The sequence below is a fragment of the Diabrotica undecimpunctata genome, chromosome 10 (genome assembly GCF_040954645.1).
Source record: "Diabrotica undecimpunctata isolate CICGRU chromosome 10, icDiaUnde3, whole genome shotgun sequence".
NCBI lineage: Eukaryota > Metazoa > Arthropoda > Insecta > Coleoptera > Chrysomelidae > Diabrotica > Diabrotica undecimpunctata.
In genome coordinates this window covers 47,448,081-47,462,464 of record NC_092812.1, presented here as the reverse complement: position 1 = coordinate 47,462,464, position 14,384 = coordinate 47,448,081, and the positions used below count along the sequence as shown (strand labels likewise).

The 14,384-nt window shown below is 32.9% G+C and overlaps 1 protein-coding gene across 2 annotated transcripts in view; it reads right to left on the bottom strand.

Annotated features, from left to right (window-relative positions):
- Positions 1 to 8,888: 8,888 nt before the first annotated feature.
- Positions 8,889 to 14,384, bottom strand: part of trx (histone lysine N-methyltransferase trithorax) — a 41,096-nt gene continuing 35,600 nt past the window's right edge. Inside the window, exon 9 of one of the 2 annotated variants that reach the window (XM_072545759.1) lies at positions 8,889 to 10,553. In XM_072545759.1, the coding sequence (XP_072401860.1) occupies positions 10,380 to 10,553 (174 nt within the window). In that variant the 3' untranslated portion in view covers positions 8,889 to 10,379. The remainder of the gene's footprint in view (positions 10,554 to 14,384) is intronic. The other variant, XR_011952099.1, reaches the window with a different exon arrangement.

The window sequence follows — 14,384 nt, the reverse complement described above, 5'->3', positions numbered from 1 at the left end:
TGGTGTTTTTTATTTTAAAAAATTAGGGCTTACCTGAGGTTGTGACAATTTTTTATATGTGGACCCTAGGAGTCAAGGGGTCTAAGTAACAAAATCAACGACAATTTTTTATATGTGGACCCTAGGAGTCAAGGGGTCTAAGTAACAAAATCAACATTTTAAGAAAACTCAAGTCAAAGTCGAAAGAATATTGTAGGAGGGAAAATTAAAATTACATCATTTTGAGTATGTAAGAAGGATAATCAGGTCTTTGGATTTTTTATTGCCAATAGCAGAAAGTATTACATTATTCGGTTATTGATTTATGTATACAAAATAATTGATGGTGCGCACGTAGATTTCTTTACCTCTCATTAATTTTGTGAGATTGAAAATGCTCAACGTGCACAAAAATACATAAGTGGTTTTAAAAAAACTAATTGAAGTAAAAATTGAAATTAAACACTTCTGTTGTAATATGTATATTTAATTAAAAATTAAAATTTAAAAATCCAAAAGGATTACGTTCAAAACGATTTCGGACTTATCAGTCCATCTTCAGTGAACATTTTTAGTACTTGCTAAATAGCCTCAGAACCAAACAGTCGTTGAGTTTAAATGGATGAAACCATATTTAAAGGTATTAAATTGTATGGCAGAATGCCGATGCTATTAGATTGTATGTTTGATTACTACCTTTATTAGAATTTTTTGCCATCAGATGTCTTCCCCACTCGTAATATCTTCACCACATCGTTCTGGGCAATACCAATATTGTTGAAGATGGGAGTAAGTGCGCTGTTACCTGTATTTATTCTTTCTTGAATGATACTACTTGTTGATTCCGGGATGCCATACACCTCATGCAATACTGTTTCTAGCTCCTCTTTTAAGGACTTGATTTGCTCCTCTAGTTGAATAAACTTTTTAGTTAAAACATGTATTTTTTTAAGGAAAACACACAGTCTTCGCAGAAGAACAAAATAATCCATTTTTGAACAACAATGATTCTCTGCTCACTTGCATAAAGACCTGAGCATTTATGCTCCAAGTGGAAAACAACAGCAGCTATCACATCTAGGAGCTTTCTCCATTTGATCATCATTGATTCGTTTTAGACATTTTTTATAAGATTTCATTTTCACAATATAACCTCAACAATTTTGGTTCAGAAAAATGTAAATTAAGTATAGATTAAGGAAATATTTATTAGACTACGATCAACCTATACATTAGGAGTGAGTAGCTAAAAACCCGAAAATTTACTGACAAACTTTGTAAAGAGTTTTCGTGGATTGTGAAAATGAATCTGTGGACCATAGCTTTATCAAAAATCATGTCGAGGATTCCCAATTATCATTTCCTCACTCCAGGGGGTGTAAAAGGTGAGTAACTAAAAACCAGAACATTCGCTAAAAAACTTTGTAAAGGTGTGTTAGTTGCTACCTAAGGTCCTTATAGAGACTACGTCTGAGGCCCAGCAACCCCAGTTTGAGAGTTTTAGGTTTTCATGAAGTAAATATGTTTAAAACGTTAACATCCTATAAAATTACTAGCAAAAATGTAATATATAACCACTAGGTATATATTATGTGTGGCTTCACACATAATATATACCTTTATAGTTGCAGCACTGATGGTGCTGCAACTGGGTCCTTTTAAATAAATATACCTTTTTATTAAGGATTTTTTAATTAAAATCTTTGTGATTTATGGTAGATAGCCGACTACTGGAAATTCATTTTCCTTGTGGATTTTATAAAGGGTTTTTATGGGTGGTTAAAACAATTCGGTTAATCCTAACGTGATCAGAGTTCAGAGTTAGAATCACCATAGAGTGGGGGACTAGTGCCTGAAATCTTCAAAATTCGATGAAAAACTTTATAGACGAGTCTCCATGAGCACTATTTTCGAATACATTACCTTCCCTGGACACCCTCTCTTGTACAATTTTTGCCGATTTCTTTATAATGTTCTTCCCCTTTCCTCTGATTTCGGAAAGTTCGGGAGAATTATTCCCTCTCTCGTTTATTCAGAAAATCATCCGATGCTGAATGAAGTATTGCCTAAGGACTGGGGAGCTTCCATTGAGCATGTTGGGGGTGGGGTTTTGAGGGATGAATGACTTACTCGAGATGTAATTCTCGAGCGCCCCTTATTATTTGGATTAATTTCTTACACCGTGTTTTGGGTTTCCTCCCTAAGCTTGTATTTCGCCTGTTTCATATTTCTACAAATTAGAAAATTTTCTTTTGGTGTTAATTAAGTCTGCATTGTTGGGTGTCTATGGTACATGTGTTCTCCCATTATCTTTCCATCCCTGTCCACCGCGTCGCATTATCTACACCGCACCGGTTCGAAAATAATAGGCCTCCGACGGTGACAGAAACTGGTTTACCTCCTTTATACTCCTGGTATCCTAATACTCGAGATTTACTTTTCCAGCCAAAAGTGCCGTGTAAAAGGTGAATTGTATGTAGTCACACTTATCATACGGCCATTGTGACGTGCCTTCCTCGCCCAGTCTTGTGAGCTCGTAGTCTCATTGTGCATGTTTGATAATGAATGTTCTTCTTTGGGGAACATTGTCGACATTTCTATAGGATTTTTAGCAACTGCCAGGTTTGTTACAGGTTGTCCATTGTCTCTTGCTTGTTCAAGCTATGGTCACCTGTAAGCGGTTTTAAGGTTTTTTCTCTATCAATCTTTACATTGAAATCTTTTATGTATGTATGTCTTTTTCTTCAGCTTTAAGTAATCCAACTTTGGACATAGGCCTCCCTCAAATCAATCCAGTGTCTTCTATTTTGCGCCACTTGCTTCCTGTTGTGTCCTCCGATCTTCTTAATGTCTTCAGCCCATCTCATTTGTGGTCTTCCTCTGCTTCTCTTTCCTAACCATGGTCTCCATTATTGTATTTCGTGGTTCCATCTCTTATCCTTCAGTCCGGCATTGTGTTCTGCCAAGCTCCATTTTAATTTGGCAGCATGTTGTCCTGTGTCTTTTACTTTGGTTTTGCTTCTAATCCATTTGTTTGTTTTTTTGTCTATAAGTCTCACCCCGAGCATTGATCTTTCCATCGCTCTTTGTGCTTTTACTATTTTATCCATATTAGACTTGGTGAGTATCCACGTCTGTGAACCATACGTGAGTATAGGGAGGATACACTGATCGTAAATTCTGGTTTTCAAATATTGTTCTATTTTAGTGCTTCTCAAGATCCAACTCAGTTTTCCAAATCCTGCCCACGCTAACCTTATTCTTCTGGTAATTTCGGCAGTTTGATTTTGTTTGTTAACTTTCATTATCTGTCCCAGGTAGATGTATTCGCTTACTGTTTCTAAATTTATGTCGTTCAACGTTATTTCTCTAATGTTCGGTGTATTTGTCATTATTTTTGTTTTTTCCAAAGCTTGAAATAGTTGCGTCATCATGGTCTACAGTTCTTCGAAACTTGTAGCGAATAGTACAATGTCATCAGTGTATCTTAAATGACTCAGTTTTCTTCCATTAACATTTATTCCTTTATCTGCCCAGTTAATGCCTTTGAACACGTCTTTCAGTAAAAGTGTGAATAGCTTTGGTGAGATAACATCTCCCTGGCGATCTCCTCTGTTGATTGGTATAGCTTTGGTTTTCGCATCTATTTTTATTTTCATTGTAGCTTTCTTGTAAATATTATGTATGAACATTCTGTATCGGGAGTCTATCCTGCAGTTGTTCATAGCTCTCTCTATTGCCCAAAGTTCTATGGAGTCGAATGCCTTTTCATAATCAACGAACCAATGTATAAGTTCAAGTGCTATTCATTGGCTTTCTCTATTAGAGTTCTGACTATAAGATGATCCGCTGTACTGTAACCCTTTCGGAATCCTGCCTGCTCTACCGGTTGATAGCTATCGAGCTTCAACGTTAACCTGTTAGTTATTACTCTCATAAACAGTTTGTACATTTGGGACAGCAGGGATATTGGCCTATAGTTCTTCAGATCTCCCCTGCCCCATTTTTGAAGAGAAGTATTGTCAAACTTTCATTCCAATCATCTGGGACTTCTCCTCTGTGAAGACATTCGTTGAAAAAATTTTTCAATTATTCGAGAATAATTTCACTCCCCTCCTTCAACATTTCTATAAGTATTCCATCTGGGCTCGGAGCCTTATTGTTCTTTAGTTGTGCCATAGCTTGTTTTATTTCAAAGGATTCTATGTTAGGGAGTATTTCCGAGTTGACATTCGTTATCTTTCTCTTGAGATCTTCCTTTGCAGTATTCTCTGGGTTCTTGTTTGAGGAATATAATTCACGGTAAAATGTTTGAGTAACATTTAGGATTTCGTTCTTTTCTCTTATTTCTTTTCTATCTTTATCCTTCAATGAGATTATTATAGGCTTTCCTAAGTTTAATCTTAAGCATTTCAGGCCTCGGTTCTTTTCTATTATTTTTTCTACCTTGTTTTCATTATAGATTCTTAAATCTTCCTTTACTCCCTTCTTTATTTATTTATTCAATTCTTTGAAACCATTGGTGTTTCGCTTTCCTTCGCTTAGAAACGTGCGTCTCTTTTCCATCAACTGTTTCTTTGCAACAGTCAGTCCTGCTTTCAAGAGCTTTCGTTGCATTTCTTTATTGTGTATGTATGTATATTATACAAATATATCAGCATATCCTGTGTATATTAGAGACACCGGATTCATATATCTTCTTGCATTCAACGTTTTCTGGAGGTTGCTGTTCAACATAACTATTAGAATAAATCGACCGATTTCATGGCCAACTGAAAGATTTTTTTGTTTATTTTCTTTTTGTGACAAATTAGGTCTCCTACGGTTAGCAATTACATTGGAGAGAAAGCTTCGTTGGTCTGCATCGCTGTCCAGGGTGTTTGGATCATTCTTCTATGCAACTACATCTCAAACACCTCTAGGCGATTGATCGTAAAGCTTTCTTGAGTTTATAGCAAATATAATTTCAGGTTCAATATTCAGTCTTTCCAACACTGCCCGATATCTGATTATATCCGTCCATGACACTCTGAGCACGCGTCTGTAAACCCACATTTCAAAGGCCTGTATCTTTTTAAGGAGTGACTTATTTAGTGTGCAGCTTTCCACACCGTGTAGGGGTATGGGAAACATAACACCTAACCATTCAGATTCTTGTCATTGGAAGATAGGGTGCTGTTTTTTTTTTATTTTTTCATTTTGACGAATGCACCTCGTGCTTGTTTAATGCGTAAACGACTTTCTTCTGAATGTTGCTTAGTCTGAATAGTTCCAATATATCTGCCGAGAAACCCGCTCAATGCTCTATTAAAAACTAATTTGGAAAAAAAGTTGGAAAACAGAGCCCCTCTACAGGCATGTACAAAGAATGCCAGAGCACAGGTGGCTGAAAACAATATTGGACTGAGACCCGCTGGGAAGAAGACCTACAAGTTGGAAAACATACATAGGAAATGCTATAATAAAGACCTCAGAGAAGGTGACTGGGAGAATAGAGTGCTGTAGAGGACAGAGAGGGCGAACTCATAATGGGAAAAAGGCGAAAAAAAGACAATGTGTAAAAACAAAAATGTTTGTATGCATAAACTTGTTTTTCATTGGGTTACAAACATTGTATTATTTCAAAATACATAGAGAAAATTTAATTGATTAATAAAAATAGTAAAAAAATGAACAAATCGAAAAAATGCAAAAAAAAGAAATTAAAAAACACTAAATTTTTAGAGGTTGGTGGTGGCTTTATAGGGGTAAAAATATGTTAGAACTTATTATTTAGAAGAGCTATCCCAAATAAAACAAGAAATGTTCTACATTACGTAAAACCCGAGATATTGTCCTTTTCCAAGCGGGCAGCATTTTCAGTTTTCACAATGGTAATTAGGCATATATTAAACTAGATTAAATTTTAAATGAAAAACTGAAACTTTATTGACAAACTGTCCAAATTTCAGATCTTAATGTTTATAAATGATTGCGTTGTGAAAAAAAAAAAAATAAAATTATCTCCGGTTCTATGGGTCGTACAAACTTCTTTTTTATATAATGGCGCTAATTAAATTGTTTATAAAGCAATTAAAAGCTAATACTTATATTTTTTTTTTAAATATGAAAACGTGGGATCTTATAAAGAGAATTAGACAAAAAAAACATTCTAAATATTGACAAAGCACCTGTACAGCCTGTAAATCTTTGAAAATGATATTTTTTTTCTCAAATGGGTTTAACAACTAGAATTGTTTAAAAACTACTCGACCGATCAACCCATCTCTCGCAAATGTAGTAACTACAGAAAAACTCATATTATGAAATGTATTTTAAATGTTTTTGTTTATTTTAATAATTATAAGTAATTGAAAATCTCATTTTAAAGCCAGTATTTTCAAGAAAATCGTCTGTTAAACGTTTTCATCTAGAATGTGTAGTTTTTTCACAATATTGAAATTAATGAAAAAGTCCCTTTTTTACTTAAATGTTAATAAAAACCATTACGCAGTAAAAAATTCGATACCCACGAAATTATACTCCTTTTCTATTGACTTCCCCCAGATATTCCAGTTGAAAAATATCGCCCTGGGGGTATTCCTCTTTAATGAAAGGTTTAATTTGGGGTTACTTATATTTTGAGTATTTAATGTTGACAAATAAAACGAAATATGTAGTGTTTGAATAATTTTTATTGATAAAATTAAATTATGTTTTAAGCAGGGCTTCTGAAATAAAAGTACAAGTAGTAAGCACCAACTTGGGTATGATTAGTTTCGTTAAAATTTAAAAATAGGCTGTAAAATCAGCCTTAATAAAGATATACGTACATTACAAGGCCTTTATCACGCTGTACGTATCGAATCAAATAAATGAATCAATACAAAGTAAAAAAGAACGTGGAGTATTCAATTTCTTAACTCCACTGAGTATAATAAAAATTAAGAATGAAGTACACTTCCTTCGAATAACACAATTTGATAATTACACAATAGAAAACATAAATTACGTACAATATATAATTAATTTCATATACTTTTTATATATTTTTTACTAATAAAAATTAGACATAAAATCATTAAAAAAAATAATAAATAAAAAATCATAAAAAACATCATGTGAAGGGTAGTAGAGAAAATAGGTTATACTAGTCACATTTAATGGCCAGTAAGATGTTGGTATGAGTTACTAAGAACAAATACATATTAATTAATAATTTTTATCGCCACAATTAATATTAATAAATTCCAAATAAATTATAAAGTTTTAATTAATAATAAAATTTTGTTAATCAAACCGTTGTAATATTTTAATACATAGCAGATTTGCGATGATAATTGTTCAATTACTATTTTATATATTAGTTATACTTGACAATTTGACCAATTTCTAAAACTAAAATTGGTTAAATTATATCAAGTATTTCATGTTTTAATGTCTAATTCCACAGATACAACTTACATTTTGGTAACTTAATCAGTAAATAAAAACCCATACGCAGCGGTGCTTATTATTTGGCCAGAAATAAGATAAAAATATTGACTAAATTATTCAAATACGTGTTATATCAGCAAAATCGAGACAAAATTCTTAAACTAAAATATATACTTTATAAAATATTTCGCGTTTTCTTTTTTTTACAAAATATATCCACTTTTGTGTACAAAAAATAATATAAAAGTGAGAATGCCATCAATTTACATTATTGAGTATGAAAAACTTAAATGAGATGAATGAAAAGTTTATAATTTTCAGTTAAAATGCAACTGAACTTTCCAAACTAAACACATTTCAAAACATCTAAAATAATATATTATAATGTGTTACAATACACACCGACAGATGTGGCAGAAACACTGTGTATCCAACGATATTCTTCTCTTCTTTTAACTGAGAAATACTTACAACTTAACACTGACTAAGAGTATATTATTCGACAATGGTTAGACATGAACCATTGATAAACATGTTGAAAGAAATTTATCATGACATATACGCCGAATGATCCAACGACTATACTGGAATCAAAAGACAGAATTAAGGATTACCAACGGTCTGAAATAAGTGGAGATAATTGAGAGCATGACACAAGGATGCATCCTCTCCTCACTACTGGTTACCATATATTTAGAAAAGATTGTTCAACCTGCACAGCAGAATGAAAATAGTATCCAAATAAATAGAACCCCTATAAATAATTTACAATATACTGACAATAGTACTATCATAGCGGATAATTTGGCGGATATATGAGCGATTGTCAGAGGAATACGGGTTTATTTTCTTCGTTAAGACGTATACTAACAACCTATGGAAAAAAAGTTTAAAAAATTACAATTATCTACACAATATGATTTAATAATAAATATCACTTTTGGAAAAAAAAAAGTTTAAAAAATTACAATTATCTACACAAAATGATTTAATAAATATCACTTTTTAAGCTTATTAAAAGCAAAACAATATTCGGAAAGCTGGTTAAAAAACACAACTTTCAGAAAAAAAGAGGTCCTACGAACCTTGGAGCCAATATACCCCCTTTAAAAAAATCACTGTTACGTTAATTAACAACATTAAGGGCTGAAATTAATCAATCTTCTATAAAAAAAAATCAAAGTTTTAATAAAATTATTGAAACAGGAGTACTTTGCGTTCCGACTAGAGTAAAAGGAGTGAAGGTAGACGAATGAATGACCAGCCGCGCTCTCAAAAAAGAAACAAGGTTTCAAAACAGAGTGCTCGAAAAAAATGACATCTCTCGTTCTACAGGACTAAATTTGTTTTTTTTAAACTGGGGTACAACGTAAAAATAATAACATTTACCGTATTTTCATTGCAAAATTATCCAAAACAAAGCAGCTAATGACTACGGGATGTGCAAATCATTTCTTAAGTCACCTTTTTATTGTTATTGTCTAAATAGACACAAGTTATGAGCACAATAATGAGTTTGACGTTTTGATTGTTTATTTAAAAATAGTTCCACTAAAAAATTTATGAATCTATAGATGAGAGTCTTTTTGTCGGATCTCATACTACATATTTTAACTGTCAAACCCGTCTGTTCAGTTGTGTCGAGTAAAAAACTAACTTAATTGGCCTAGTGTGTAGATCTGACGATCTGTTAATTCAGCTGCTGAAGTATTTCTTGAGAGGTAAACTGCCAGATATCTCTCCACCTCTTTGGTGGTCTCCCCGGCGGTCGCTTGCCAGCTCGTTTTCCTTCTAGCGCAATTCTTGGTAGACTGTGTCCCTTAATTCTTTTTAACATGATCGCAACATTCTCTTCGTCTTTGACGACCCCATTTCACTACATCTTGTACGCAGTATTGTTCCCTGATGATGTTTTTTGTTATTCTGTTCCTTCTTGTTTCCCTGATATTGCTCTTAGTATCTTCATTTCGGTTGTACGTACATACAAACATTTGTACATACATTTCGGTTATAGCAAACTTTTGGTTTTATTCGCGAGTAATAATTATTATTTGCTTAAAATAAAAAGTATATTAACTGACAATTTTGGGCCACTATGACACTGCTCACCGAGGCGACTGTTTATGGGTATATGTTAACTAAAAAACTTGCTAGATAACTGGATTATTCGAAAGTTCCGAGAAAAATTTACTTAAAATACTACATATAAAAACAATTGTAATATTAAATTTGGATTACAATAATTGTTAATAATGAAGAGCTGGGAGCATTGAAAATTGACAAAATGTTTGTAGACCTGCTGACATTTTCCAAATATTGTCTCTGTTTACGTTTGAGAGAAAAGAAGTTTCTTTTGGAGTAGTTCAAATGAACTTTTCTAGAAGAAAATGTTATCGATGAATACACAGTGATAGACAACAGATATGTTCACAATTTAAGTCATACGACAAAGCAAAATCGTTAAAATGGGTTGAAAACTGGTATTTTGAAAGTGAAAAAGTTTTCGTAAAAGTATGCATAACATATCACATGATATTATTTTATCAAAATTTAAATATAGCACCTATGGAGCCAATGGCACAAATGCATATATATCGTCACAGCCAAAATTCTTACAAAATTTTTGAATACTTTGAGTTTACAAAACTAACATTAATTTAAGAATGTTATTACTCTTTAATGGCTATAATAGGTGCTACATCAGGAAGGAGAAATATATTTTATTTGTCACATTTCAACAACATTTTTAATAGTCGATTTACATTTACAATAAATTAAATATTTCCATAATTATACACATTTACCTCGTTTCCAATCCAAATTTATACATAATATATAAAACAAATCAATCAAAAAAGTTTCAAATATAAAGTAGCAGTACGGTTTCACGATAAAAATGTTTCTTGAAATGAAACAAAACGATCTGAGATATTTACAGTTTTTTACAATTACAAATATACAAGAAAAGCATTTTTCACTGGGAATCAGTTCAAAAACTTTCGACATTTTTTATATCCACATGTACAGGGAATCTTATCTTCTTCAAAAGGGAATTTATAATCATAGGTCAACTCCTCTCCACTAGGAATTCGTCTTAATGCGAAAATTATTATATGTTTATGTCCTAAAATTTCCACCACTTTTGAGTAGCAGTTAGGCTAAAAATAAATCAAAGGTACTCTATTAAACAATTTCAGTTATCGATCTATTTATAATTTTATTACTTATATATACTCGGGTTATTTCATTTATGATTCATACAGGACCATCGAAGAAAGACGTATTTATAGCAGGCCTTCGAATAAGCCTTCCTTATTTTGGATGGTTAGTCCATCCTAGACGAGGTATTCAAAATATAACCGAATTTGTTTACAATTTTTTGTTTTTTTTAAAACAACAATTTAAATAAAGTAGGATAAGATAAAACACGTTTAAGCCGTTGTGACGTTTGTAACATACAGGAGATATTTATCGGCAACGTAATAAAGTTCATAAACAAGGTCATTCAAAGTCAAACCTCATTTGACTGCATATGGCTTATTTATGGCTATATAATAAAATACCAAAAATGAGAGTAATCGAATAACAGTATCGAAAAAGTGTCAGGAATCTTCGAAAATGTGTAAAAAAGCGTTAAAAACGCAAGTAACATATGGAACAAGAATTAAAATCGTCGAAAAAAGGCATCAAAAGTGGAGAAAAGCGTCAAAAGGTAAAATTTGAAATTTGCCTAAAAAATATCGAAAAACCAACTGAAGACCATCAAACACGTCAAAAAAAAGTGGTAAAATATGTCAAAATGTGTAAAAAGTCCAAAAAGTGCCACAAGCGACACCAAAAATGAAAATAATCGCTCAATAGTGACAAGAAGCTTAGAAAAAGTGTAAAAACCGTCAAAAATACAAAAACATGCAATTACATGCGGAAAAAATATCAAAACTGTTTAAAAAGGGCGCCAAAAGTGGAGGAAAGCGTCAAAAAGATAATGCTTTGTCGAATTTTCATAAAAAATATCGAAAAATTTACGTAAGACCATGAAACATCAAAAAAAGTAAAAAAAAAACTGTCAATATGTGTCAAAAATGTCAAAAAAGTGCCACAAACGTCAAAAGACATCAAAAGCGTCAAAAAGACATCAAAAGCGCCAAAAAGGCGATAAAAATGTCGAAAAAACTGCCAGGAACAAGAAATGTTAAAATAAGTATAAAAGATAAGAGCGTCAAAACAATAAAGAATAAATAACCTATGTAAAAAAAGTGTCAAGGTGTTTTATAAAAGTGTCAAACTGCAAAATTGTCAAAAAAAGACAAAAACACCATAGGAATCATAAAAAGTGTCATGAGCATTGAAAAAAGACGAAGAAACGACTTAAAACTAAAAAAAAAACAACGAAAAGACGTCAAAATCGACAAAAAACGGCGAAAAGCATCGAAAACTTATCAAAAGCACCAAAAGGCATCAAGATTGTCGAAAAATTGTTTGGACGTTTGGAGTAGTAATAGCCGAGACTCAAGCATAGCCATAATAATAATAGACTAGGTAAGGTATGTGTCGCTCTGAGAATAGAGGTGAAACGCCAATAACCACTTTGAGTGGTCTATCTATCTTTGTCTGTCTGTCACAGACGTCTGTTGGTCACAGCATCTAACAGCCGTATAAAAATTTTTATCTTAATAGTCCAGTCGGGATGGTATTTGACCTTGCATGGTGGGCTACCCCAAACGTTATTATTTTAACCCATAGAGGGGTCAATAGTAGTGTAAATTTTTTTTGCTTTTTGTTTTTGCTCAATATCTGCGCCATTTTCAACATTTCGACACAAATGGTACGTAATGAAATTGTTGCAAATGCGATTTACTACAATTTCTTTTATACAATTTTTTTTGTGCGGTCGATATTTTCCGAGTTATGGTGGAAAATATTGGAAGGAGGGGGGCTGCGCATAATTATTGAATTATCTCGTTTTTTGTTAACTTTACACTTTACTTCATAATTGTACCTAAACAAAAATGTAGAGAATTATATTTTATACAATTTTGATCTCTTATTTTTTTTAATCGATATTTGAGATCACACGTTTTTATTCCATATCTGGGCCACTTTCAACTTTTCGATAAAATAGTACGGACTTAAATTGTTGCAATTGCGATTTCCTACAATTTATTCTTTGCAAAATTTTTCGTGTGGTTTATATTTTCCAAGTTAAAGGAGAAAATAATGACTAAGTATGTTTATTGAGTTATCTAGTTTATTATTAACTTTAAAATGGTAAGAATTAGGTCACACGCTTATGACAACGAGGCAGAAGCAATTAACTAACCCTAGACGCTGATGTCATCAACAGCAAAGCCACAAACAGGAACGAACTGAAGACCTTAAATATTGATTTTACAAAAACAGTTTTCCTTTAAATTCAAGATGGCGGCTAACACAACGGCGGAATTCAGTCGCGATTTTGAATTTTTGCTACTATTTGACTACTATTGACACTAAAGGTTAGAATAATAAAAGTTGTGGTAGCCCTCCATGCAAAGTTAAAGGCCATCCCGACTGGACTATTAAGACAAAACTTTTTATACGTCTTTCAGATGACGTCACCTCTAACTACACCGCAGGTGCGGCGACTGGCGTCCATTTTACTGACTATCGAACACTATTTAACTGTTACAAATAATATTTATTGGGTATAAAATTCCTACGAAAACACAACGCTACCACCCATACTATTAAATCTATGAACAGAGTACAGCGACATATGCGTAAGGCGTAAGCGTTGCTAAACAAAGATAGATAGACGATTGACTACCCACTAAGTGTTCCGCGTTTCAGCATTTTACTCACTATGCTTAGTCTATTCGTCTATGGCATCAAGCACCATATATGGCGTACTGCTCATGGTTTCACAAGTAAAATGAAATGGGTTTCGGCCATCTGACCCGCTTGGCAATTTGACCAACTGAGAATAACCGTCTAATATGTCAAAAAGCGATGGAAAAGTTTAACTTTTCGTAAAAGTATAGGACCGTTTTTAAAAAGTATCAAAATGCGCCTAATTGGTATCAAAAGCGTCGAAGGTGAAAAAAATAGTCGAAAAAGCGAAGAAAAAGTTTAAAAGCTCCAAGAACTAACAAAACGTCAAAAAAGTGACATAAAAGTGTAAGACGGTTTTAAAAAAAGTATCAAAATGCGCCGAATTGGTATCAAAAGCTTCGAAAGTGACAAAAAAGGCATGAAAAAAAGCATCGTAAGGAGTCAAAAAGCGAAAAAAAAGTTAAAAAGCTCTAAGATCTAACAAAACATCAAAAGTCGAAAAATAATTGAAAACCACGCTCAACACAATCGACCAATCAGAAACCAGTACTTCAAAGCATAAATACTTCTAAACATTTTAAAAGATTGAATCATATTCATATCCTTAATTATAATATAATAGAATCGGCGAGATTAAAAACAGTGTCCAAAAACAGGATTTCGAGTACCTAAATAGAAAAAACTATTTAACGAAAGAATTAATTAAAGATAATTAAAACATGAAACATAATTCATGGACTTACACTGTTTTTCAACTCATTGAACCTATTGAATTAAAAATAAATAATTTTTTAAGTTTTAATAGCTTTTTCTCTAGATAACATAAGTTTTAAATCTTAAGGTACGTATACATATACGCCTCGGTTGTCGCGTGTGCCGCACATTTGTAGAATGTTAGATTAAGTGTACATATTTTTAAGTCGCGCACAAACGGCGTGCACACGTCGGCACCACGATCCACCTGCTATCGGTATTTCAACGAACGCTTTGATGGTTCGCATTAAGGCGGGTACACATTTGCGAGCAGAACTGTTCGCGAACCGTTTGTGAACGCTATATTCGTTAATGTGTACGGCAGAAAAAACCGCTTGCGTACTGTTTCATCGTGACTCGTCGCGAACCAAATTGTTGCGGTTTATTTCACGACTTCAAAGGAAGCTCGGCTTTCAGTTTGGACG